The sequence below is a fragment of the Macrotis lagotis genome, chromosome 4 (genome assembly GCF_037893015.1).
Source record: "Macrotis lagotis isolate mMagLag1 chromosome 4, bilby.v1.9.chrom.fasta, whole genome shotgun sequence".
Classification (NCBI taxonomy): domain Eukaryota; kingdom Metazoa; phylum Chordata; class Mammalia; order Peramelemorphia; family Peramelidae; genus Macrotis; species Macrotis lagotis.
Window position 1 is genome coordinate 221,565,606 of NC_133661.1, and position 26,945 is coordinate 221,592,550.

The following is a 26,945-nucleotide window of genomic DNA, read 5'->3' on the forward strand; positions in this document are numbered from 1 at the left end:
GAGGTTAACAATCAAGTACTTACTTGGCCTTCTCTTTTCCATGCTAATCACCTCTATGTCCTTCAACTAGTTTTAAGACATGACATTATTCCTGTATTTTTTCACTCCTTATTTTATTCCTACCTCTAGTTTTTATCTTTGTGTTCTGACATGATGTTGTTTGATATATGTGCCATTTGATATCTTAGAGGAAAACTGTCTCTTCACCCTTAGAGAAGATATCCACATATATAATTAAAAATATAAAGCTGATAGTATTCCTCACAAAGTTAGGCATCCCAAACAAAACCACACAAAAGTTCAGAATTAGAATATTCGCAGTTCTCCTTCTATAGGATATTGACCTAAGTGAGGAGGCATGCTATATTTTTTTATATTTTGACTGATAAATTTTGTTTTTACATTTCTAAACTTTTCCCCTTCCCTCAGAGAGTCACCACTCATAACAAATAATAAAAAAGGGAAAGAAAAAAATTCAGCAAAGCTAATATATTAGTAAAGTCATCATGCATCATCAAGTACATGCACCATTCAATAGTCATACCCCCACATCTCTATAAAGAAGGATGGACAGGTATTTCTCATATTTTTCTTTCTTTGGGGCAAAACCTGATCATTATAATTTCTTTGGAAACAGCTTTGATTATTTTATTCTTTTTCTTTCCATTTATTTTGTAGTCATTGTGCATGTTGTTTTCCTGCTTTGACTTTCTGCACTTTGAATCACTTCATGCAAACTTTCCCAAGCTTTCTCTATTCATCAGATTCATCACTTTATACAATACAATAATATCCCACTATATTAGTATGCCACAATTAGTTTCATGCATCTTGGACCAAAAACATATAGATATTTTATTCATTTAGCATATTTTCAAGTTTCTTTCTAGAACAGCTAGACCATTCTAGAGTACTTTTCCATGATTCCAACATTGACCCTCCTCATCTTTTGTCAATTTTGTCAGTTTTCTAAGAGTGTGGTTAAACCTTTAAAGTTGTTTTGATATGACAGGAATGTTTTATAAAGAACAATTATCAGTCTTATTCTCATCCCTCAGGACTATTCACAAAATAGAATTATCTATATGCTTTCACAAATGTTTCTCTCTCCATTTTGTGAAGAGTTGACTTCCATTCCCTTTCCTGCCTTATTCATGATTTCTAGCCTTTTAAACCATGAATGTGCAATGTAACTTTCCTTAGCCTAGAACTTCTCTAGTGCCTATGCCTCTTTATCTTGGAATATAGAATTACTTTTTGTGATCTCAATCTGAAATATCCTTCTATAACTCTTTACTCTCATTGGTGAGTTCCTCTTAGGGTTCCATTTGGTAGAGCAGCCCAACCTAAATTTCCTTCTTTATGCAGCCCAGTTCCTTACTATCAGACTTCAAAGTCTCAATTGATACCTCAATTTCTTATTGCTCTCTTCCTAGACTTTTCATCTTTTTTGGTGTGTTGTATTCCCAAAAATAGTATGTAAGCTTCTTGAGCATGTGGTCCTAAATTTTACTTGTATTTGTATCCTTAGTCCTTAGCATATTGGTTGGTACTTGGAAACTTCTTAATGTAAGTAATTTTTTCCCTTTGCTCCTTGCTACCTTCTCAAAGGTCTATCCCATTACTTTATGTCAAGGAGATGTCTAAGACAGATAGCTACAGAGATGATACACTTACCTTTAAAACTTTAGATGGTTGACGTAGATCAGAGCTTACAAAAAGGCCAAGTGATGTAAGTAGCACTAAATTAAAATTTGTTAAGACCATTTCCAACAGTGAAATCGTTCCACAATCTGAAGAAGGAAAAATTTTAAAAATTTTATATGTTCATTTATGAACTGAAAATACATTTACAAGGGATCAGGATCAATAGATTTCATTTTCATAGTTTTGTTTTCTCTTCATGAGATAATACTTGGATAAATGAACTTTGTTTGGAGACTTCATAAATCCTCAGGAATCTAAATTTATTAATTAATAATACCAGAATTTAATTAACTAATCAACTTTTATTTTACAAATAAAGAAACTTGAGACTCAGAAAAGAACTTGCCCAACGTGTTATCAAGAGGAGGGAATAGAAGTGCTACCCTTAAAATTTTTGGCCAAAAAAGTTACCTTCAGATTTTTCAGCACAGACACTGTCTAATAAATCATACCAAACAGTGTCATTTTCCTCCCAAAATCCAGAGTAAGTCATACCTATGAAAATTCCTAAAAAAAAAAAAGAAATACAAAATTAAGCTTTAAATCAGGGTAAACAAAATTGATGCAGTAAGGTGGCACAGAAGATAAAAGTGTTGACCCTTGAGTCAAGAGAACCTTAGTGCAAATCTGACCTCAAACCAGCTGTGTGATCCTGTTTACCTCAGTTACCTCATCTGTAAAATGAGTTGGAGAATGAAATGGTAAACCAATACAGTATCTGTGCCAAGAAAGCCTCTTAAGGGGTCATGAAGAGTTGGACTCAACTAATCAACTAGATAAAAACAACAAGAAAAATAAATACAAATGTCAAGATCAGGTAGTTCTAAAAACAGATTTTAAGCAAATTCTATGGAGTCTGGTCAGTTTGAAAAACTTTTATGGGCCTACCACATATTGTTCTTCATCATTGTCACATCCCTCACAAGTTAGAAAAATACATTATTTTAATTGGTCAGATATATTACAAAATCTCCAAAGGAATACTTGACTGAATTTCTGGTGTAGTTAACAGTGGGAAGAATATGAGAAGCTTACATTTCTACTGCATTTCTTCTTTCTAAAACACTTTTTTCTTAGTGACCCTCACAACTGTAGAGCCTATAAGAGTGTTACCAACCCAATTTGAGATGAGAAAATCAAGTCTCAGAGTAAAACAGTTTAAATAAAAAGCTATCACAAAACTGAAATTCTACTTATTTTCAGACTAAATAGCAACCATTAGAAAGAGGTAACATAATAACAGACTCCTAAAAGGCAACAAAACCATGAAAAGAATGATTTGATTGGAAATTTTTATAAAGAAAACATCAAGTATGCATGCCCACAAATACACACACACACACACACACACACAAACAAAACCTGAAAGATAAGTTAAAAATATATAAATATAATTGTGATATATGGTATAGTAATAATAACATAAATATATAAATATCTACATAGATATGATTGTTTGCTTGCATGTTTGTTTGCATACTTTCCCCCATTAATTGTGAATTCCTCCAGGGCAGAGGTTGTCTTTTGCCTTTTTTTTTAGTATCCCTAGTGCTTAGTATGGTATATAGTGCATAATAAATTAATAAGTATTTATTGAGTGATAAGATAAAGGAACAAAGATGTAAGGAATAGACCCTTAAACTATAGCATGAGTCAAAAAAGTAGTTTATTTTAACTTCTCTTGGGATTGAACTATCCCCAATTCAGAGCAACTATTTTGTGGATTTTAATGTAGGATGAATTTCTAAAGATGAATGTAAAACAAATGTGTAAGCTTCAAGAGTGATAGGACTCAGGGCAAAAAGGAAAAAAAAGTAAAGACTGTGCTTGAATGATTTATTCTATAGAGAGTTTTTCTATTTATTTCAATAAAATCCCCAAATTATCAGGCCATACTATGATACTGAACTTCTGGGAATGCTCCAATGTCTCTGTGATCCTATGAGTACTCAGAGTAATGTTTAAGAAAACCTGAAAAATAGGAAGGCACCAAGTCATAAAGAGCTTGAAATGCCAAACAGAGGAACCTCTATTTGTTCCATGAGTCAATAGGGAAGCATTAGAATTGATTAGGTAACATGATTTGAACTTCACTTAAGAAGAATCATTTCATTTCAATGACTATTTAAAGGATGAATTGTAGTGGGGAGTTATTTCAGTAATCAGGAAGATCAAGTAGGAAGCTCTTGCAATAATATTGGAGAGAGGAGAAGATCTAAATGACAACTTTCATAAATATTATATGTCTCTTCTTTGGTCACACAGACAAAATCCTCATTATGTTCCCTCATTGCCTCTTCTCCAAAAGCCTTTTCTTTATTTGAAATAGGAGGTTTGGTTTGCTTTTTTTATTTGTTTATTTTATATTATTACAATAATCCTGTTATGAGAGTAAACATAAACCTCCCTTCCCCTCCAAAAAAAAAGATGAGAAACCTCAAGAATAGTGAGAGAAGAAAAAATGTACTTCATCTGTTTTCAGATTCCAATGGCTCTGTCTCTGGGATAAGTTGCCTTTTTTATCATAAGTCCACCAAAGAAGTTGCTTCAGTATTTTTCCCACTGTTGCTATTACCAGTTGTATTTCTTTCCACTCTATTTCCTTCCCACTCTCATTCTCTGTCTCCTTTTACCCTCTCCCTGTTCAAAAGTGTGTTCTATCTGACTACTCTCTCCCATGATCTTCCCTCTCTTCTATCACCTATTCCCCACTTCCCTCTCCCCATCCCCCTTATCCCATCCCTTTCTTCTCATTTTTCTCTAGGATAAGATAGATTTCTATCCCCTATTAAATGTGTATGTTATTTCCTCTCTGAGACATTTCTGATGAGAATGAAAGCGCATTCACCCCCCCTCACCTTCCCCCATTCCACTTAATTGAAAAAGCTTTTTCTTGACTCTTATGTGAAATATCTTAGCCCCTTCTTCCTCTCCTTTCTCTTCCTCCCTACACTTTCCCTTATCACCCATTGACTCTATCTTTTACTATATGTACCACTATATTTAGCTCCTTCCTATGCCATGTCTATATATGATCCTTCTAACTGCTCTTATAAATGAGAAAGTTCATGAGAGTTAATAGTATCTTCTTCCCATACAATACAAAAAATTCAACATCATTAGGTTCCTCATAGTTAGTCCTTTGCATTCGCCCTCTCTATATTTCAACTGTGTCCTGTACTTGGAGATCAAACTTTCTGTTCAGCTCTGGTTGTTTCAATAGGAAAGTTTGAAAGTCTCCTATTTCATTGAAAATCCATCTTTTTCCCCAGAAAGAGGATGTTCATTTTTGCTGTGTAGTTGATTCTTGGTTGTAAACCAAGATCTATTGCCTTCTGAAATATCATATTCCAAGCCCTACCAGCCCTTGATGTAGATGCTGCCACATTCTATGTAAACCTGACTGTAGAGCCATGGTAGTTGAAATGTTTGTTTCTGGTAGCTTTTAGCATTCTCTCTTTGACTTGGGAGTTGGGAAATTTGGCTATAATATTCCTGGAAGTTTTGCTTTTGGGATCTCTTTCATGGGGTGATCAGTGAATTCCCTCAATTTCTTTTTTTTTTAACAAGGCAAAAAATGGGGTTAAGTGGCTTGCCCAAGGCCACACAGCTAAGTAATTATTCAGTGTCTGAGACCGAATTTGAACCCAGGCACTCCTGACTCTAGGGCCAGTGCTTTATCCACTGTGCCACCCCCCCAATTTCTATTTTACTCTCTGCTTCTAGGATCTCAGGACAATGTTGCTTTATTATTTATGAAAAATGAAGTATAGGCTCTTTTCCTGGTTGTGACTTTCAGGTAGCTCAATAATTTTCAAATTGTCTCTTCTGGATCTGGTTTCAAGTTCGTTTGCTTTTCCAATGAGATATTTCATATTTTCTTTTAATCTTTGTTTTTTTTGGGGGGGGAGATAATTTGATTTCTTCCTGATTTCTCACAAAGTCATTGGCTTCCTTTAGTTCCATTCTGCATTTGAAGGATTTATTTTCTTCAGAGAGCTTTTTTACCTCCTTTTTCAACTGGCCAATTCTGCTTTTTAAGGCATTCTCCTCATTTGCCTTTTGAGTTGCTTTTTCCATTTGGCCTAAACTGGTTTTTAAGCATATTTTCTTCAATATTTTTTATAATTCTTTCATAAAGCTGCTGATTTGGTTTTCATGATTTATCTGCTTCACCTCTCAATTCTCCTGCCAATTTTTCCTCTACCTCCCTTAATTGCTTTTTGAAGCCCATTTTCTATTTCTCTTGGAGGTTTTGATTACAGAAGCTTCAATTTTGTTATTTTCTGAATCATCCATGGGACCAAAGTAATTTTCTATGGTCAGATTCTTTTTATTTTGTTTGCTCATTTCCTCAACCTATGACTGATTTACTGCACTTACAAGGCTTTGGAGGGTTTTCAGAATACCCCATTGGGACTTTAATTCTTTCAAGGTCTATCAGGAGGCTCTGGCTGCTTTTTTTTTAGTTTTTTTGTAAGGCAAACAGTTAAATGGCTTGCCCAAGGCCACACAGCTAGGTGTCTGAGACTGTATTTGAACCCAGGTACTCCTGACTCCAGAGCCGGTGCTTTATCCACTACACCACCTAGCCACCCCACTGGCTGCTCTCTTGCCTGTGCTCTGATATGTGGATGACCACAGTCCCTCCCCTCTGCCCTGGAGTTGAGCTACCTGCTCAGCTATGGTAGTGTGGGGGCCCAGACTGTAACCTGGATCTGAGTGCGGGCAAACAGTTGAGTCCTGTCCCAGGGAGAGAAGAAAGACTTCTGCTGTTTCCCCTAATTCCCTTACCATCTGTGGGCTGCATTTTGTAGGTACAGGATGGCTTCCCCGATTCCTGCTGCAGGGTTGCTCTGAGACTGGTGCTCGCTCCGCACTCACTCTGGTATGGTAGAGTTCTCTTACCACCCCTTCAAGCTGTTCCCGGTAATGCCTGGGCCAGGAGGTCTGTAAACTGGCCCCTCTGCCACAGCCCCAGGTGCCCCCAGGGATCTAGGCACCCAGCCGGGCTACACTTGGAGCAGTTTTTTCCAATTCTCAGTCCTGGTGAAACGGACCTCTCCTGCAAACTTCTAAGTTGTCTTGGACTGGGAAATTATATCACTCAGTCATTCTGAGGGTTCTGGGCCTCCAAGTTGTGGCTAGAGTCATAACTTGATGGCTTTTGGAGTTTTTTAGGGAACAAGTTTCCAGGAATTTCTACCCTCATGCAGCCATCTTGGTTATGCCAAATAGCCTTCTAATTAGTCTGTCTCTTTCCACTCCACAAAGCTACTACTAAAGTAATATCCTAAAACACATCTCATAATATCAGACCCTACACTTCCACCCAAGCTGTAGCGTCAAATATAGTATTCTGTATTCACAATACTTGTATTCACAATACTTTTTACTTCTCCAGTCTTCTTACATTACTCTTGTCCAGGTATTCTAAGGTTCAGTAATATTGACTTATTTAATATTCTATATATGATACTCCAGTTCTCACAGAGAAAAATTGGTTAAAATTTTCAAAGCATTCTGTCTTGGGTGAGGTTTTCCCTTGTATACTTGAGGGCATCAATTTTCCTTGTCATTCTTTGGTCACTAATTTTTCCATTCTGCAGTTCTTACTTCATTTATCCCCAGGTACTTCTTCAGTCCCTGTGATCAGTGATTTCTTTCCTCAAAGGCTTTACCTAATCATAATAGGTTTCAATTCCTGGATATCAATCTATTTCTTGCTCATGGTCAGAATTGTCCTCAATTTGCTCATGAGAATCTACATGGTGAGTCAAGCACTTCTCTGAATGCTGTGGGCAGAGCCTACCCTGCCATATATAGTCCTCTTTCAAAGGTTTCCAGAGTTCTGTCTGCAAGGTTCCTTTTCTCACAAGGCTCTGGACCTCTCCTTGCTATAGAATTAGCCTGATGTTTTTCCACTTGTTCTAAGCTCTTTGATTACTCCTGTGTTGGCCAATACAGACTTAAGTGACTACTTGGGTTGGATTTTGCCTAGGACCTTTGTCATGAAACTTGGCTGGGCCCATGAGACCCAGTGAACCAATCGGAACTGCTCTGAGGTTGATCTCTCTATTAGGCCAAAACTGGGTTAGTACTCTATTGAGACTAGTTCAGTCTCAGAATCTGTTTCTGCAGTTCTGTGTTCAATTACCTTAAATGTCCTAAAGATAATTACTTTCTGGAACTGAAAATAGGCAGTCAACTACAAGATTTATGGAATACTCTCACCTCTACAGGGTATTTGATATCCTCCCAGAATACCATATGGCTCAAGCCATAGTATTTGGGAACCACTTGGGCTTGCCTTGACTTCAGAGCTCTGGAGCTCAGATATGGAATGCTGATTACCCCAGTTAAATGCAAAAATAAGTTTCAAATTCTCTCCCTCTCCCTTCCTCCCACCCCATTCTGCCATTGAGAAAGTAAGTTACTTGGTAAAGGCTAAAAATGCGTCATGAAACACACTACTATAAGAGTCATATTGTAAAAGTAAACACAATCCCCCCCTGCCAACAAAGAAAGAGAAACCTCAAGAAAAATAACGGGAGAAAAAAATGTGCTTCAGTCTGTATTCAGCTCTTTCTTTGGGATGGATAGCATTCTTTATCCTAAGTCCATAAGAAAAATTGCTTCAATATATTTTCCCACAGTTGCTGTTGTGAGCTGTATTTCCCTCCATCCTATCCCCCCACCCACATTTATTCTATTCTCTCCCCCCTTTTGCCCTGTCTCTCTTCAAAAATGTGTTGTTATATGACTACCCTCTCCCATAATCCCTTGTATCACCTATAGCCTTACCCTGCTCCCCCCCCCTCCCTTTTCTCCCATCCCTTCTCTTTTCTATTCTCCTCTAGGGTAGGATAGATTTCTATCTTTAATTGAGTATGTATGTTATTTCCTCTCTGAGTCACTTCTGATAAGAGTAAAGACTCACTCACCCCTCCCAACTCTCCCCTCTTCCATTCCACCACAAAAGCATTTCTTTTATATTAAATAACTTAATGTATTCTACCTCTCCTTTCCTTATCTTCCAGTACATTCCTTTCTCTCCCATTAATACCATCCTATTATATTGTACCTTCAAATTCAACTCCCTCCTGTGCCTTGACTCATATATGTCTCTAACTGCCCTAATAAATGAGAAGGTTCATATGAGTTATCAGTAACTTCTTCCCCTGCAGGAATGCATGCAGTTCAGTATCATTAAGTTTCTCATAATTTGCCCTTCCTATCCACCTTATCTATGCTTCACCTGAGACCCGTACTTGAAGATCAAGTTTTCTGTTCAACTCTGATCATTTCATCAGGAAAGTTTGAAAGTTCCCTATTTCATTGAATAAGCCCCCCCCCCAAAAAAAAGGATGTTCAGTTTTTCTGAGTAGTTGATTTCTTAGTTAAAAGCCAAGCTCTTTTGGCTTCTAGAATAGTCTATTCCACAACCTATGAGCCCTTAATTTAGACACTGCTAAATTCTGTGTAATCCAGACTTGTTCCATGATATTTGAATTATTTCTTTTTTATTGATTTTATTTTACCTTTCCAAATACACATTATGAAAATATTTTAACATTGATCCATATGTCTATGAATATTTCTAAGTTACAAAATTTCTTTCCACTCTCCCTTCCAATACCTCTCACCTCAGAGGCGAACAGTCAGGTTACTATTTTACTTAAACATATTTGCATTAAGCATGTTTACAGGTTAGCCATTTTTCAGTATGAGGAATTAGGAATAAAGGAAAGAAATACATAAGAGATATTTTTTTAAAAAGTGAATGTAGTATTCCTCAGATTCTGAAGAATTTGTTTTGTTTTATTTTTCTTCCTCTGGATGGGGATAGCATTGTCCATAGCTTGTCTAATACAGTTGTCCGAGGTTTCTGAACTGCTGAGAGGAGCTGCTTCCATCAGGGTTGATCATCTCACATTGCCATTGATATATGCATTGTTTTCTTGGTTCTGCTCCCTTTGCTCAGCATCAGATCCTGTAATTCCTTCCATGCTTCTCTAGAATCTGATCATTTATGGTTTCTTTCAAGCTGTTTGTAATATATTTTCTCTGACTTAGGCATTCTGAAATTTAGGTGTAATATATCTCTAGTAGTTTTGATTTTGGGATCCCTTTCAGGAGGTGATTGGTGGATTCTTTCAATTTCTATTTTACCCTCTCCTTCTAAGATACCAAGGCAATTTTTCTAAGCATCTATATTTTTTAGGTTTTTGCAAGGCACTTGCCCAAGGTCACACAGCTCGGTAATTAGTGTCTAAGGCCAGATTTGAACTCAGGCCCTCCTGACTCCAGGGTCAGTGCTCTATCCACTGAGCTACCTAGTTTCCCCTGAAGTACTTCCTGAAAAAATGAATTCTAGGGGTTTTTGGGTCATGATTTTCAGGTAGTCCAATAACTTTTCAATTATCTCTTCTGGATCCATTTTCCAGATCAGTTGAGATCTTCCAATGAGATATTTCACATTTTCATTCTTTCCCCCCTCCCTTCTTTTGGTTTTGCTTTATTCTTTCTTGATTTCTCACAAAGTCATCAGCTTCCCTTAACTCCATTTTACATGTGAAGGAACTATTTTCTTCAGAGAGTTTTTGTATTTCCTTTCCCATCTGGCCAATTCTATTTGTTAAGGCATTCTTTTCCTCATTGACATTTTGTACCTTTTCAATTTGACCCAAACTGGTTTTTAAGATGTTATTTTTTTTCAGAATTTTTGTAATTCCTTTACCAAGCTGCTGACTTGGTTGTCATGATTTTCTCACCTCATTCACATTTCTCTTCTCAATTTTTCCTCTACCTCACTTACTTGATTTTCAAAAATCTTTTTTGAGCTCTTCCATAGCCTGAAACCAATTCATATTTTTTTATGTTTTTTTGCAAGGCAGTAGGGTTAAGTGGCTTGCCCAAGGCCACACAGTTAGGTAATTATTATGTGTCTGAGACCCGATTTGAAATCAGGTATTCCTGACTCCAGGGTTGGTGCCACCTAGCTGTCCCCCCAATTCATATTTTTCAGGGAAGTTTCATATGCAAAAGTTTTGACTTTGTTTTCTTTTGAGTTTGTATTTTGATCCCCAAAAGGACTAAAACAATTTTCTATGGTTGGATTTTTTTTCTTCTGTTTTTTGCTCATTCCCCTACCTATGACTTGATTTTAACTCTTTGTTAATGTTAGGTTCTGCTTCCCGGATAGAGGAAAAACTATCCCAAGCTTTTGAGGATTTTTGTAGCTATTTTCACAGACACCCACCAGGGAGCTCAATTCCTCCCTGCTCTTATGAAAGGCTCTGACTGTTCTCCTGGCCTGGTTGTCTACAAGCACTTTTTTCTTCCCTGGAGCTATGAGGAAAGCTTCTTTCCCTGATTCAGGGGCCCCAGACTGCAACCTGGATCTACAAATGGGCAATCCTTCCTCAGAGGCAGCAAAGAGATTTCTGCAATCTCCCCTGACTCCCTTACTGTCTGTAGGCTGAGTACTCTGGAAACAGCTGCCTGATGGCTCCCTGCCAGGTGACTCCCTAGGCCTGCTTCTGATTCTGGGCTCCCTTGCTCACTCTTGTTGTGGCAGAGTTTTCCCTCTGCCCTTCACAATTGTCCTTGGCAATCCTTCAGCTGGGAAGTCTGGAAACCATTATTGCTGCTACAGATCCAGCTGCCCCCAGGGGACCCAGGCACCCTGTGGACTATTCCTGGATGACTGGAGTTGGTTCACTCCAGCATGAATAGGTTGCACTGCAGGCTCTTTATAATCCCAAAGTAATAGACATTTTCCACATATCTTCCAAGTTGTCTTTGGTTGCAAAATTGTTTCACTTTTTGTGTTTTCTGTCACTCTAGAATTTGATTATAACCATTATTTAAAGGTATTTGGAGTAGTTTGAAGGAGAGCTTGTGTGAATTCCTACCTTTACTCTGCCATCTTGCCTCTGCCCTGTAACATAGTTCTTTTATTATTTTAGCTCATCCATCACAAATTTCTTCAACTTAACAGCTGCCTTTTTTTGATGTCTTCTAAAATCGCATTTCAAAATTTTCAAAAACCAGGGATGGCTAGCTGGAGCAATGGATAAAGCACTGGCCCTACAGTCAGGAGTACCTGAGTTCAAATCCGGCCTCAGACACTTAATAATTACCTAGCTGTGTGGCCTTGGGCAAGCCACTTAACCCCATGTGCCTTGAAAAAACCTAAAAAAATTTTTTTCAAAAAGCACAATAAGCACCAAAGTACTCAATAAATAAAGCAGCCATAGCAATTGTCAAATAAACAATAAAAACTTTGGACTAGCTTCATATTATTTGTTTTCCTACTAGTTTCACCTATGACAGAAATGGTTTTGTAAGGACTTCTCCAAATTTTTTGTAAACTTGTTTTCATTTTCACTGCTTATCCCTGATGTGTGAGATAAATTTGCTAGTTACCTTCTGCAATCTGACAAGAGAATGTTTTGAAAATGATTTTCCTGGGGGAGAAGGGGCACAGCCAAGATTCCAGAGAAGTCAGTATTTCCTTAGCTCTTCCCAGTTTCCCTCAGAAACAATGTTATTCAAGCCTTTAAACTGTTTCTAGAATGATAGAACCTACAAAAAGACAATGAACTAATTTTACACCTTGAATTCCTAGGAGGGAGTTCAGGAAATGTCTTATCTCAGTTGGGTAAAAGAAGCATGTTGCCAGCAGGGAAGCTAGTCAGAGGCTCTTAGACACAGCAAAGATCAGCAAACAGTTGACTCCTGGGTCCCAGCTCAGTAGGGCAACAGAATAGCAGGATAGCTGTGAGGGTTCCAACACTGGCACAGAAGGCAAACTGAGAGCCCCAGTACTCCAGTGCATTGGGTGCACCTAAGCCCGTCACCCAGTGCAGTGGGGAAGATGCCTACACATGAAAACCAATCCCTCAGAAACTGGATGAACAAGCCTCTTAGCCCCAATCCAAGAAACTTGGGACAGTGCCCCCCCCCAATGTGACCTAGGAGTAGAACTCAACTTTAAAAACCACTAACTAGACTCAATATGAATAAGAAGCAGAAAAAAGTCCTAATTATAAAAAGCTATATTTTATATAGCTATGATATAACATGGAAAAATCTAAACACCATCTCAGAAAAGAAAATTGGGAAAACGCCTACATGTGAAATATCAAAGGAGGACATGAATTGGTCTTAACCTAAAAATTCCTCTCTGAAGCATTCAAAAAGGATTTTTAAAATAAAATAGAAAAACTGGGAAAAGAAATGAGAGGTATGGTAGCAAGAGTCAAAAATTTAGAAAAGGAATCACAAAAATTGACTGAAGAAAATATCTCTTTAAAAAGCAAAATTGACCAAGCAAACAAAAAAAAATCAAATTGGGCAAACAGAAAAAGAAAACAACTCCTTCAAAAATAGAATTGACTAAATGGAAAAGGAGATGCAAAAGCTAACTGATTAGAATTGGGCAAGTAGAAACTAATAACCTTATGAGACCTCAAGAATCAGATAAAAGAAATTTTTAAAAAATGAAAAAAATGGAAGAAAATGTAAAATACCTCATTGAAAAAAACAACTAACCTTGGAAACAGATCCAGGAAAGAAAATTTAAGAATTATTTAACTCTCTGAAAGTCATGATAAAAAAAAAAAGCCTGGATAACAGCTTTCAAGAAATCATTAAGGAAAACTACCCTGAATACTAGAACCATAGAAGAAAATAGTCATTGAAAAAAACCCACCAATCACCTCTTAAAAGGGATCCCACAATGAAAGCATCAAGGAATATTATAGTCAAATTTCAGAATTATCAGATCAAGGAGAAAATACTGCAAGGCAGCCAGAGAGAAACAAATGAAATACCAAAGAGCCAAAGTCAGGATTATTCAAGTTTTGTCAGCTTTAACATTAAAGCATCACAGAGCCAAGAATATAAAATTACAGAAGACAAAGGATATTGGATTACAATCAAAAATTAACTATCCTGCAAAATTTAGCATACTCTCTCAAGGGAAAAAGATGGACATTCACAAAACAGGGATTTCAAACTTTCCTGATGAAAAGACCAGAGTTGAATAGAAGATTCACTCTGCAAAGATAAGATTCAAGAGATACATAAAATGTTTGAAAGAAAAAAAGTGTTATACAATGAAACTAAACTGTTTATATTCCTACAAGGGAAAATGATACTTATGAGAACTATTATGTCTATTAAAAGAAATATACAGAGGCAGAGGGAGTGAGTACAAATTGACTTCAATGTGATGATATAAAAAAAATTTAAATGGATGTATACTGGGTACTGGAGGTAGAATAGGGTAAATTATATCACATGAAGAGGCAGAAAGCCCCTAATAGAGGGGAAAAGGTAGGGGGTGAGAATTGCTTGAATCTTAATCTCAAAAAAGAGGGTTTGTCTGAAAGAGGAAAAATCAGATAAAATCAGAGGAGTTTAAGAAATTTATCTTAACCTACATGAAATTAGGAAGGGAGATGGGGGGAAAAAAGAAGAGGGGGCCAACAGAAGAAAGGGAAAGGGGGTAGAAAAAGTAGGGGGAGTGATTTAAGGGAGTGCAGATTGAGGGAACTGGTGGTCAGAAGGAAAACAATGGTACAGAGGAATAAGGGAGAAAGGAGAGAGAAAAAAGTACAAGTGGAGGAAAGGAAATAGGATGGAGGGTAATATAGAGTCAGAAATCACAATTGTAAATGTGAATGGGATGAACTCTCTCACAAAATGGAAGCTGATGGCAGAGTGGATTAAAAAATCAGAATCCTGCAATACGTTGTTTATAAGAAACATTTGAAAGAGAGAGATAAACACAAAGTAAAGGGAAAAGACTGGAGAGATATATATTAAGTTTCAGCTGAAGTGAAAAAAGAAGAGGGGTAGCAATCCTGATATCATACAAGGCAAAAGCAAAAATAAATCTAACAGAAGAGATTAGATCAAATAAAATAGATCTATAAAAGAGAAAGGAAACTACATCTTTCTAAATGGTACCATAGGCAATAAATTAATATATGAATCAAGTAGTATAACATCCAAATTCTTAGAAGAAAAGTTAAATGAGTTTCAGGAAGACAGAGAGCAAAACTATGTTATTGGGGGACTTCTACCTCCCTCTCTTATAATTAGGTGAATCTAACCACAAAATAAGCAAGAAAGATATTTAAAGAGCTGAGTAGAATGATAGAAATATTAAATGTGATAGACCTCTGGAGAAAAATGAATGAATATACCCTTTTTCAGCAGTATATGACACACAAAAAATAAGCATGCCTTAGGGCTTAAAAAAACCTCACAATGAAATGTAGAAAGGAGCAATATTAAATGCATCCCTTTCAGATCGTGATGCATTAAAGAATGAGTGGATAAAAACAAATAATAGAAATAATAATTTTATTCAAGATAAGGACAATAATGAGGCAACATACCAAACTTTATAAGATGTGGCCAAAGTACAAGGGAAATTTTTATATTTCTCAATGCTTATATAAATAAAAGAGAGAAGGAGGAGATTAATGAATTGGACATACAACTAAAAAAATCCTAGAAAATGAAAGAATTAGAAATTCCCAATTAAATATCAAATTAGAAATTGTGAAAAATCAAAAGAAAGATAAATAAAATTGAAAGTAGAAAACAATTGACCATAAAATAAATAAATATAAAATAAATAAAATTTAAAAAATTAAGATAAAATAAAAAAAATAAATAAATAAATAAATAGAGGTAAAAATAAATAAAATAAATAAAATAAAACAACCAAATAAAAAAACTAAGGGCTGGTTTTATGGAAAAACAATAATTAATTAATTTGATTTTTTAAAAATGAAAGTAAATCAAATTACCAGTTTCAAAGTGAAAAGAGAAATAATAATGAATTCAGAGGATATTAAATTAATAATTCAGAGCTTGGGCCCCAAAATATTTAGGAATCTACCTGGCTACACAAAACAAGGGGCTATATGAACATAATTACAAATAAAGTCAAATCTTAACAGTTGAGGAAAATGTCAGTTACTCATGAGTAGCTTAGGCTAATATAATAAATAAGGTTATTCTACCTACATTAAGTTGCTAATTCAGTGCCATACCAATCAAAACCACCAAAAAATATTTTAAAGAGCTAAAAAAAATTTTTTTAAATCATCTGGAGGAACAAAATATTAAGAGAATCAAGGAAATCAATGAAAAATAAATGTAAAGAGGATGATCTAGCTATTCTAGATCTAAAACTATATTATAAAGCTGCAGCCATCAAAATTTTTTGGTACTGACTAAGAAATGTAGTAGTAGATCAGTGGAATAGATTAGGTATCAAAAAATAGTAGTAAATGACCATCATAATCTACTTTTTGATAAACCCAAAGATACCACCAACTTCTGCAATAAGAACTTGTCATTTGACAAAATCTACTGGGAAAACCAGAAAATAGCATGGCATAATTCAGCAGCTATCAACATCTCAAACTATAACAAGGTCTAAATGTGTACAGAATTTTTGCATAAAAGATAATAACATTAAGTCAATTAGGAGAACAAGGAACAGTTTATCTCTCAGATCTATAGAGAGAGAGAAGGAGTTGATGACCAAAAAAGAAATACAGATCATTATAAAATGCAAAGTGGATAATCTCGAATAAATTAAATTTTAAAAGTTTTGCACAAATAAAACCAATGCAACAAGATTAAAAGGAATGCAGAAAGTTGCCAACCAATTTTTAAAGCTAGTATTTCTGAGAAAGGACTCATTTCTAAAATATATAGAGAACTAAGTCAAGTTTACAAGAATACAAGTCATTTCCCAATTATAAATTGTCAAAGTATATGAACAGATAGTTTTCAGATGAAGAAGTTAAAGCTATCTCTAGTCATATGAAAAAAATGCTCTAAATCATAATTGAGAGAAAAAAATACAAAATAAACTAATTCTGAGAGCCCACTATCCCACTATCACATTGGCTAAAATGACAAAAAAAAAAAGAAAAAGAAAATGATCCATGTTGGAGAGGGTGTGGGAAAACTGGGACACTAATGAACACTAATGGTGGAGTTGTGGACTAATCCATCCATTCTGGTGAACAATATTAAACTATGCCATAAAGTGCTAGAAAAACCATCCATACCCTTTGATGCAGCAATATCACTAATTGTCTATATTTCAAAGAGATCCTGAAAAGGGGGGAAAGACCCACTTTACAAAAATAACTTCAGCAGCTATTTTTGTAGTGGCAACAAATTGGAAATTGAGGAGATGTCAATTAATTAGGGAATGATTAAACAAATTGTAGTATATGAATGTTATGGAATGTTATTTTTCTGTAAGAAATCATGACCAGGTGGATTTCAGAAAAACCTGGAAATATTTAGATGAACTGATGCAGAGGGAAGTGAGAAGAACCAGGAGAACATTGTGTACATTAATAGCAATATACTGTGATGATCACCTATGACTGACTTAGCTCTTCTCAGCAATACACTAATCAGACAAGTCTAAAAGACTTGGGTTAGGAAATACCATCAATATTCAGGGAATAAACAAAGGAGTCTAAATGCAGATCAGAGCAAACTATCTTCACTTTTTATAAATGGTCCTAAGTTTTTATCTTTCTCATGGCTTTTCCCCATATTTTTCTGATTTCTTCTTTCACAACATGAATAATACAGAAATGTATTAAGTATGGTTGTACAAACATAATCTATATCAGATTACTGCCATAAAGAGAAGGGACAGAAGGAAGAGGGGGAAAAAATGTGAAACTTAAAAATCTTACAAAAATGTCAATGTTGAAAACTGCCTTTACATGTAATTGGAAAAAAAATTAAAATAAAAAAATGAGTTTACTGTCTTCAGCAGTAAAGACCTTTAATTATCAGATCTCCATGTCTAGAAAAGAGATCATGTTTGGTTACCAAGTGATTCCTAAGTTTTTTTAGGCTCTTTAATGTACTGACTGATCAACATTAGTTAAATTTTTCCAGGAAAAAAATAATGATCATGATCAATATTTTTACCCTTTTTCATTCTTTAGGAGTTCATATTGGCTTAATTTTAGTTTCAGAACAAGAGATAGGATGTATGTGGGCGAGGTAGGAAATAAGTATGATTTCAGGGTAGATGGCAAGATGTCCAGGATGCACGAATATGAAGCATGATCTGGGACCAACCAGATTTAGTCCTTTGAACAAGTTTCAAATTGGTGAATTAAATAACCCCAGGGAAAGTTTCAAACTGATTGAATTAACTCATCCAGGAAGAAAAGCACATCCTATGTTCAAAACAGAGCTATTGCAAAAAACATTAAGGGGCAAAACTATTGGCAATATGTCTCAAAATATTTAGTGTGTATAGATTTGTATGTGTGTAACATGGGGGAGTGGTTGGAGTTGGAGTTAAAGATTATGGCTAGACAAGTTATCTGAATATAGATGATAACTGACTAAGGTCAGAAAGTCTGGTAACAAAAGCAAAGACTTGGTACTATTATAACTAAGGTATCAGAAAACAAAATGAATGCCAGAAAAAATGTGACCTCCAATACTAAGATTGACATAGAGCAAAGTATATGGTTGACATAAGAGTATTTTCCTATCCCTAGCCATTTGGAATTTAACTATTGTTCTGAAAGCAGTTTTGAATTCAATCCAATTCTGTCTTAGGTGATCCTGACCTCAGGCCAAAACTCCATGTTTTCATTTCTCCCTACCATCTGCCCAATATTTGGAGAGAGAAAACTACACCCAATTCCATCCCTCCAACATCAAGGATTCAAAGATGAGCCAAGGCAATGCAAGTAAATCATGTCCCAATGATTCATAATCCTGTCTCCCAGGGCAAATGGCAAATGTCCCCTGCTACTCCTCTTTCTTTCTTTCTTGTCACCATGCTGCCACTATTCAGTTCCTTTTCTTCTCTCCCTTTCCATTCTGAGCTCTGGAAATTCTAAAGCATTATTAACAAAGTGGAAGGAAGGAAAGGAAGAAAGAAAGAAAGAAGGGAGGGAGTGAAGGAGGAAGCAAAGAAAAGAAAGAGAAAGGAAAGATGGAAAGAAGGGAGAGGAAGGAAAGAAGGGAGAGAGAGAAAATATTAATGAAACAGTTCAGAATGGAACCCTGAAAAACAGGATAGTGTTAGTACTACCAAGTTAATTGATTACACACTTTTTTAAAATCAAACTATATATTACATAGATTCATGTTTTCATATATAATCCTCTTTGAACTATTTTTGTGGAAATATCCATGTGGGTTGAGTACCTTAAATTCTTAAGAGTAGCTTCTGAAAATCTTTCATGATACAGCAAGATGACACTGGCTCCTTTCTGCCATGCTGCTGCAGTGGACTATGAGATCCACAATGATTAGATTTCACCGTATGTGTGTGTGTGTGTGTGTGTGTGTGTGTGTGTGTGTGTGTGTGTGTATGTGTGTGTAGCTGGACCAGAATCTTCACATTGAATTTCCACCATCTTCTTGATATGTCATCTAGCAAATACACACACCCCTCTGTCTCTCACTGTCTACCTCTTGTCCTAACAGCAGTCTAACAACAGTACTATGATTCCTAAAAATCTAAAAATAAGGTATCAATAATTTTCCTAGATTCTACTCACCATCTCTATGACTTTCCAGACTAAATTAATCTTCTTTGACCATTACTTGCCTAAATTTTTTATCTTTCCCTAATTGCATTCTTGATGCAGAATGAAGTAAGAAGAACCAAAAAAAATCATAGTATCAACCTTAATTTTATAACAATAATTTTGTAAGAATTCTGATTTTTCAGTGAAATGATCAGTCATATTTTCCAGACACTGATGATGCTACCCACTTCCTAACAGAGAGAGATGATGAACTAATATGCAGAATGAGAAACACAATTTTGGGCATGGTCAATTTATTCTACTTGACTATGATTATTAATTACAGGGCCTTTTTTTTCCCTCCTCCTGCCCTCAGGGGGTGGAGGGAGATGAGAGAAAGAAAAAAATGCTTGATAATTGAAAAAATAAAATTAAGTTTAAAACATGTAAGGTTCTTGACAGCAGGACTATTCTTATTTTTTGTATTTGTTCCCCCAAAGTATCTAGCACATAGTAAGTTCTTAATAATACACTTAATAAACATTTTTCACTTATTTATCAGTTCAATCACTATGCTTTACTAGCATTGTATACATATATTCAAAATTTAAAACTATGAACTTACCACCAAGTGATGCATTACCAAGTCCAACTAATGCTACATCATTAGCACAAGGAGATTTTGTAATCTTGATAGTTTTTGTCTTCCAAATTAACTTTCGAATACTATTGACACTCAAACGTCTACCAAGAACCCACTGAAGAATAGGCTCTGTGGAATAAACAAATTTAAGTGTTTAAAATCTTTATCAATATTTATGAAAATTATGGATGAAATTTATGAAAATTAAAACACTTTGTCACTTGCCTTTAAAAACTCTGGGAAAGAGAGGACTGATTATTAATAACCAATGATTTGGGGAGATACAGAGTCCCCCCCTTTTTAAGTCCTCATTTTTTAACTCAGTCTCTAAAAGTAGAATTAACTTTCTCCCCACATAAATTTACAAGTAATTCCTGCCCATTGTGTTCCACTCAGCAACTTTTGAGTAGTAGATACTTTATCTAGATTACCCAAGATTAGGGAGGGTCTGGTTGTAGAGATAGTCTCTTTGTCAGAAAATGACAGGATGTCACTCTTGGATCTCATCACTGGAGTGAACCCACTTCTCTTTGTAATTATTCATTCTCCCATTAATTGTTAACCAATCAGGATTCCACACTATGGAACACTCACTTTTCCAAATGCATATAAGCCCCAAACCAATTGCCATGTTTGTCTTTGGCTGTGAAGATGTTACTGACCTCTTTTATTAATAAATGATTACATTATTAAAAGTAATTACACAAAAGTTATATGTTAAATTTCACACTAAATGCCTACAGGATATTACTACAAAGAAATGGGCAAGTAACAAAATGAGTTGAGTGAGAACTTGAAAGTAATCAAATTTTATAAATTCCAAAGTTTATGAGTCTAGTTTCCTAAGAGAATGATGAGGCTCCAACAACAAATAGAAAAGTTAAAGGGTCATATTTAGGATGAACAATAATGAGTTCTGTTTAGATTTGTTAAGTGTTCAGTGCCAGGAAGTTCATTCAGATAGAGATACCTATATGCAGTTGAAGACATTATTACTGAAGATGGAAATTTGAAAGTTATCTGCATAGAAACACTATTTGAGTCATAAAAGTAATTAAGGTCACAAAGGGAGATAGCATAGATCAACCAAAAAAAGAGCATTTAGGAAAATAACTTGGGGAACTCCAAGATTTTGGGATAAGAGGATTAGAGTATAGAAAAGAAAAAGGAAAAAATCCTGTTCTGAGAAGAACCATGACTCTTGGCAATAACAGGAGCCAGCCAAGGCAGAAGATAGAAGTGTTGGTAAATAAGCCAAGTTCTAAATGGATGTTGAAGAGAAGGAACTAGAACAGGAACCCTTAGATCTGAGGATAAAGATCAATAATATTGGAAAGAGCTATTTCAATATAGTGAAATTTAGAGGTTACAAAATAAGTAGAGTGTGAAGTCGTAGAGGCAAGGAGCATAAATTGATGTTTCTAGATGTTTGACAATGAAAGGTAAGAAAAAGTATGATGATTCCAAGTCTACATTTCTACTTAACAATCTTAACTTTTCCAACCTACTTTTCTAAGTTCTCAACTTCTGAGCACTTACCTGCTTCTCCAGGTAGGCTAGTCTGTTTACTATTTTTTGACTTTGCTATGTACATTTCTACCTCCATTCCTCTGATCATACTAATTTCCTCCATCTAAAAAATTATCTCCCCTAGTCTTAATCTATGTAAATCATACCCAACCTTAAAGACACAATTCAAGTCTCATCCCAGTTCAGTGACTTCTTCCTTCTCTCAATCTTAGATCACAAAAATGTTACTGACATATCACTGGGCAACTTGCAGTGTCCCTCCTCGACTTATATTATACAGATCTTTGATGAGAAGCAATGTGATACTGAAGTGATGAGTGGTCTCAGAGTCAGAAGAGTTTCTGTCTTGGTACTGTGTAGCTGTGCTATTGTAGGTAAAAATCAATCTTTCAATGGATTTAATAGATTTAATAGTATTTGTATTCGCCCCTCCCTACAACTATTTTATGATGAAAATGTTTTGAGAAACTTGAAGCACTATATAAGTGCAGGTGAGGTAGGAGTAATAATACACAATGTTTAAGTTAGCCTATTTCTTTCTTTAAAAAAAGATAACCATCCAGACCTAAATGATTCAGGGGGCTAAATACCATTAATATAACACAGTGATTGACTGGCAATATAGAAACCTCAGTAATGAGGAGTTGGTCACTTTTTAGGCAACATGCCTTTATTATTTACCAACATGGCAAGTACACAGGTGAGGGGAAATCACTCGATCAATGTTCTATTATGGTCTATCTATGGAATATTCCCTCCCAAAAGAAGAAAACCTTATTGTTAAATGTTGTTATCTACAAAGGTTCATTTCATTCCAAACCCAAAAATGAACCACTAAACCATCCTAAATTATGCATGGAAGGAAACAGTAGATTGTTAATCTTATTTGTTGTTTATCAAACATGTAATCGAATCAATACATCTTTGTAAAGAAGTGCAAAAATGTAGAAATGGTACATAAATAGTTGAGTGAGACAAACTTAAAACATAAAATTTTTTCTTTTGAGGATAGTGTTCTATACATTTTGAACATTATACATTTAATTGTACATGAATAAATTTCTGATTTCCCCCCAATAGATTGTTCTTTTAAGACAGGGATTATGGGGACTTCTGGCCAAGATGGCAGAGAGAAGACAGACACTGTGATAGTGCTCTCTCTTTCCCCTCAGAAATAACATGAGAGAAAACTCTTAATAGAAATTTGATCAATAAAACACAGGAAGAGAAGCTAGAAGAAGATCACCTACCAAGAAGGTCTGTCTCAAGGGACTGTGGGTGAAGCAGGGAGGCCAAAGCAGAGAATTAGCACTGGGGATGGCAGCTGGGGGAGGTCAGAGGGTCAGCCTCAGCAATGGAGACTTTGGTGAGTGGCGGGTGCAAGATCAAGCTTTAGCTGAGTAGTCTTTGGCCAGGGGAAGAACAGCTATGGGAAGGTAAGTTCCAACATAGAGTCTCAGAGCACACCTGGAAAACAACCAGAGAGATCTAGCACTGCTGAGAAGAATATGAATTGATCTCCAGCCCAGAAAGACTTCCTTGAAGAAATCAGGAAGGAGTTTAAAAATCAATTGGAAAAATTTGGGAAAAGAAACTCAAGAGAAAATTAACATCTCACAACAAGAAAACAAATCGTTGAAAAAGCAATTGGACAAATACAAAATGAGAATAACTCTCTCAGATTTTCAACTGGGCAAATGCAAAAAGAAGATAATTCTCTCAAATCCTCAACTGGGCAAATGCAAAAAGAAAATGGTTCTCTCAAAACTACATTTGGAGAAATAGAAAAGTCCTTCAGAAATAGAACGGACCAACTGGAAAAGGAGGTGCAAAAGATAAAGGAAGAAAAATCTTCTCCTCTAAAAATAAAGAATGGAATTGACAGAAACTAATGAATTCATGAGACAACAAGATTGTGTTAAACAAAACCAAAAGATCGAAAAAATGGAAAAAGTGTAAAATATCTCATTAGCAAAACCACTGACCTTGAGAATCTATTGAGAAGGGGGAGTCTGAGAATTATTGACCTTCCTGAGAACATTGAAGAGAAAAAAAAAAGCCTGAATTTAATTTTTCAGGATTTAGTGATGGAAAATTGCCCTGATATCATGAAACAAGAGGGAAAATAGTTATTGAAAGAATACATTAATCTCCCCAGGAAAGAGATCCTAAAATGAAAACACCAAAGAATGTTGTGCTCAAATTACAGGACTATCAGATAAAAGAAAAAAGCTTGCAAGCAGCCAGAAAGAAAAAATTTAAATACCAAGGAACTACAGTAAGGATTACACAGGACCTGGCTGCAGCAACCTTAAGGGATCGAAGAGCCTGGAATGAGATATTTTAAAGAGTAAGGGAGCTTAGAATGCAGCCAAGTATCCACTACCCAACAAAGCTGAGCCATCTCTTCCAGGGGAAAAGATGGACATTTAATGAAAAGGGAGACTTCCAAGATTTCATAATGAAAAGACCAGAGCTAAATAGAAAACAGGAGGCTCAAGAGACATATAAAAAGGTTAAAAAAAAACTGCTATACAATAAGATGAAACTGGCTATATACCCACTTGTGAGAAAGAGTCTCATAACTCTGGAGAATTGTAACTCTATTAGAGAAAATATACATAGCCAGAAGTGATGGACAATCATGACTTTTCTGTGACTCAGAATGATTTAAAAACAATACCTCCTTAAAAACAGGGACAGTAAAGAAAAGGGAGGTTGGAGGGAGACTAAATGGGGTAAATCTCATTACGAAGAGGTACAAAAGACCTATTATATTTGAGGGGAGGAAGAGATGAGGTGAGAACCACCTGAATCTGATTTGGCTTAAAGTTAACTTAGACACACTTAATCAAGTTAAGAAACTTATCTTACCTTTCAGGTGTTAAAAGGGGGAAGGATGGGGAGGGGGAGAAAAGGGGGAACTAACAGAAGGAAAGGAAGAAGGGGAAATGGGAAAGGGGCAAAAAGGGGAGGGGTGTTTTTAAGAAGGCAAACACACTGAAGGTGATGGTATTCAGAAACAAAACACTGAGGAAATGTGGATAAAAGGGGAAAAGGGGGAAAAATACAAAGAGAAGGAAGATAGTATGGAGGGTAATAAAGAGTTAGTAAATATAACTTTGAATGTGAATTGGATGAACTCTCCCTTAAAATGTAAGTGGATAGCAAAGTAGATTAAAAACCAGAATCCTACAATATGCTGCTTACAAGAAACTCATTTGAAGCAGAAAGATACATATAGAGGAAAGGTAAAAGGATGGAGCAAAATATGTTTTGCCTCAGCTGAAGTGAAAAAAGCAGGGTGGCAATCCTTATCTCAGACAAAAAGCTGCAAAAATAGTGTTAAAAGAGATAAGGAAGGAAACTATATCCTCCTAAAAAGGTACCATAGACAATAAAGTAATTTCAATACTAAATACGTATGCACCCAATGGGACAGCATCCAGATTCTTAGAGAAGTTGAAAGAGCTACAGAAAGACATAGACCCCAAAACTCTACTAGTGGGAGACACCTCAACCTCCTGCTCTCAGACTTAGATAAATTGATCATAAAATAAACAAGAAGGACATTAAGGGGTTAAATAGATTGTTAGAAAACCTAGATATGATAGACTTATGGAGGAAATTGAATGGGACTAGAAAGGAATATACTTTCTTTTCTTCAGTACATGGAACTTACACAAAAATTGGCCATGTACTAGGACATAAAAGCCTAATGATCAACTGCAGAAAGGCAGAAATAGTGAATACATATTTCTCAGATCATAATGCAATAAAAAATCATATGCAATGCTAGGCCAGGGAGATATAGACCCAGAACTAATTGGAAACTAAATAACCTCATTTTAAAGAATGAGAGGATCAAGCAACAAATTATAGAAAGAATTGTTTTATCCTAGATAATCAATAATGATACAACATACTAAAACCTGTGGGATATACTCAAGGTAGCTGTAATTTATTCTTTAAATACTTATATGAATAAATTATAGAAAGAAGAAATCAATGAACTAAATCTGCAACTAAAAAAAATTAGAGAAAGAACAAATTAAAACCCCCAATTAAATACCACATTAGAAATTCTAAAAAGTTAAAGATAAATTAATAAAATCAAAAAGCAAGAAAACCATTGAACTAATAAATAAAACCAAGAGCTTGTTTTATGGAAAAAAAGAAAAAAATTGATAGACCTCTGGTCAATTTGATTAAAAAAAGAAAGAAGGAAACCAAATTGCTAGTATCATAAATGAAAAAGGCAAACTCACCACTAATGAGGAAGAAATTAAAGTAATAACAGAATTATTTTGCCCAACTCTATGCCAATAAATTTGACAATCTAAGTGAAATGGACAAATATTTACAAAAATATAAGTTGCCCAGATTAAATGAAAAGAAAATTAAAAACTTAAATAACACCATCTCAGAAAAAAAAAATTCAACAAGTCATTATTTAATTCCCTAAGAAAAAATCTTCAGGGTCAGATGAATTCAAAAGTGAATTCTATCAAACATTTAAGGAATAACTGGTTCCAATTCTATATAAACTCTTTGGAAAAATAGGTGAAGATGGAACTCTACCTAACACTTTCTATGATACCAATATGGTGCTGATACCTAAACTAACAAGAGTTAAAACAGAGAAGGAAAATTATAGACCTATCTCCCTGATGAATATAGATGCCAAAATCTTAAAGTCTTAGCAAATCCATTACAACAAGTGATCACTAGGATAATACATTATGATCAAGAAGGTTTCATCCCAGGAATGCAAGGTTAGTTCAATATTAGGAAAACTGTTGGTATAATTAATTATATCAATAACATACCTATCAGAAATCATATTATCTTATCAGTAGATGCTGAAAAAGCTTTTGATAAAATACAGCACCTATTCCTACTAAAAACACTAGAGAGAGAGTGTCAGAATAAATGGTTTGTTCCTTAGAATAATAAGCAGTATCTATCTGAAACCATCAACAAGCATTATATGCAACAGGAATAGGCTTGAGCCATTCCCAATAAAATCAGGGGTGAAACAAGGATGCCCATTAACACCACTACTATTCAATATATTATCAGAAATGTTAGCCTCAGCAATAAGAGAAGAAAAAGAAATTGAAGGAATTAGAATAGGGAAGGAGGACACAAAACTCTCCCTCTTTGCAGATGACATGGTGGTATACCCAGTGAATCCCAAAAAAAGTCATCTAAAAAACTAGAAATAATTAGAAACTTTAGCAAAGTAGCAGCATATAAAATAAACCCTCATAAATCCTCAACATTTCTATATATGACTAGCAAAATACAGCAGAAAGAACTACAGAAATCCCATTCAAAGTAACCTCAAACAAAATAAAATACCTGGGAGTTTACCTGCCAAGGCAGTCTCAAAAATTTTGAAAACAATTACAAAACTCTTCTCACACAAATAAAATCAGATTTAAAAACCTGGGAAAACATCAACTGTTCATGGATAGGTCAAGCTAATATAATAA

At 35.3% G+C, this 26,945-nt stretch overlaps 1 protein-coding gene across 4 annotated transcripts in view; it reads right to left on the reverse strand.

The window, feature by feature from the left end:
• Window positions 1–26,945, reverse strand: part of LOC141522203 (cation channel sperm-associated auxiliary subunit beta-like) — a 156,273-nt gene that overhangs the window by 113,478 nt on the left and 15,850 nt on the right. For all 4 annotated transcript variants that reach the window (XM_074235413.1, XM_074235411.1, XM_074235412.1 and 1 more), the window contains exons 5-7: window positions 19,900–20,046; window positions 2,119–2,214; window positions 1,678–1,793 (exon numbers count right to left, since the gene is read on the reverse strand). In XM_074235413.1, the coding sequence (XP_074091514.1) occupies window positions 1,678–1,793; window positions 2,119–2,214; window positions 19,900–20,046 (359 nt within the window). The remainder of the gene's footprint in view (window positions 1–1,677; window positions 1,794–2,118; window positions 2,215–19,899; window positions 20,047–26,945) is intronic.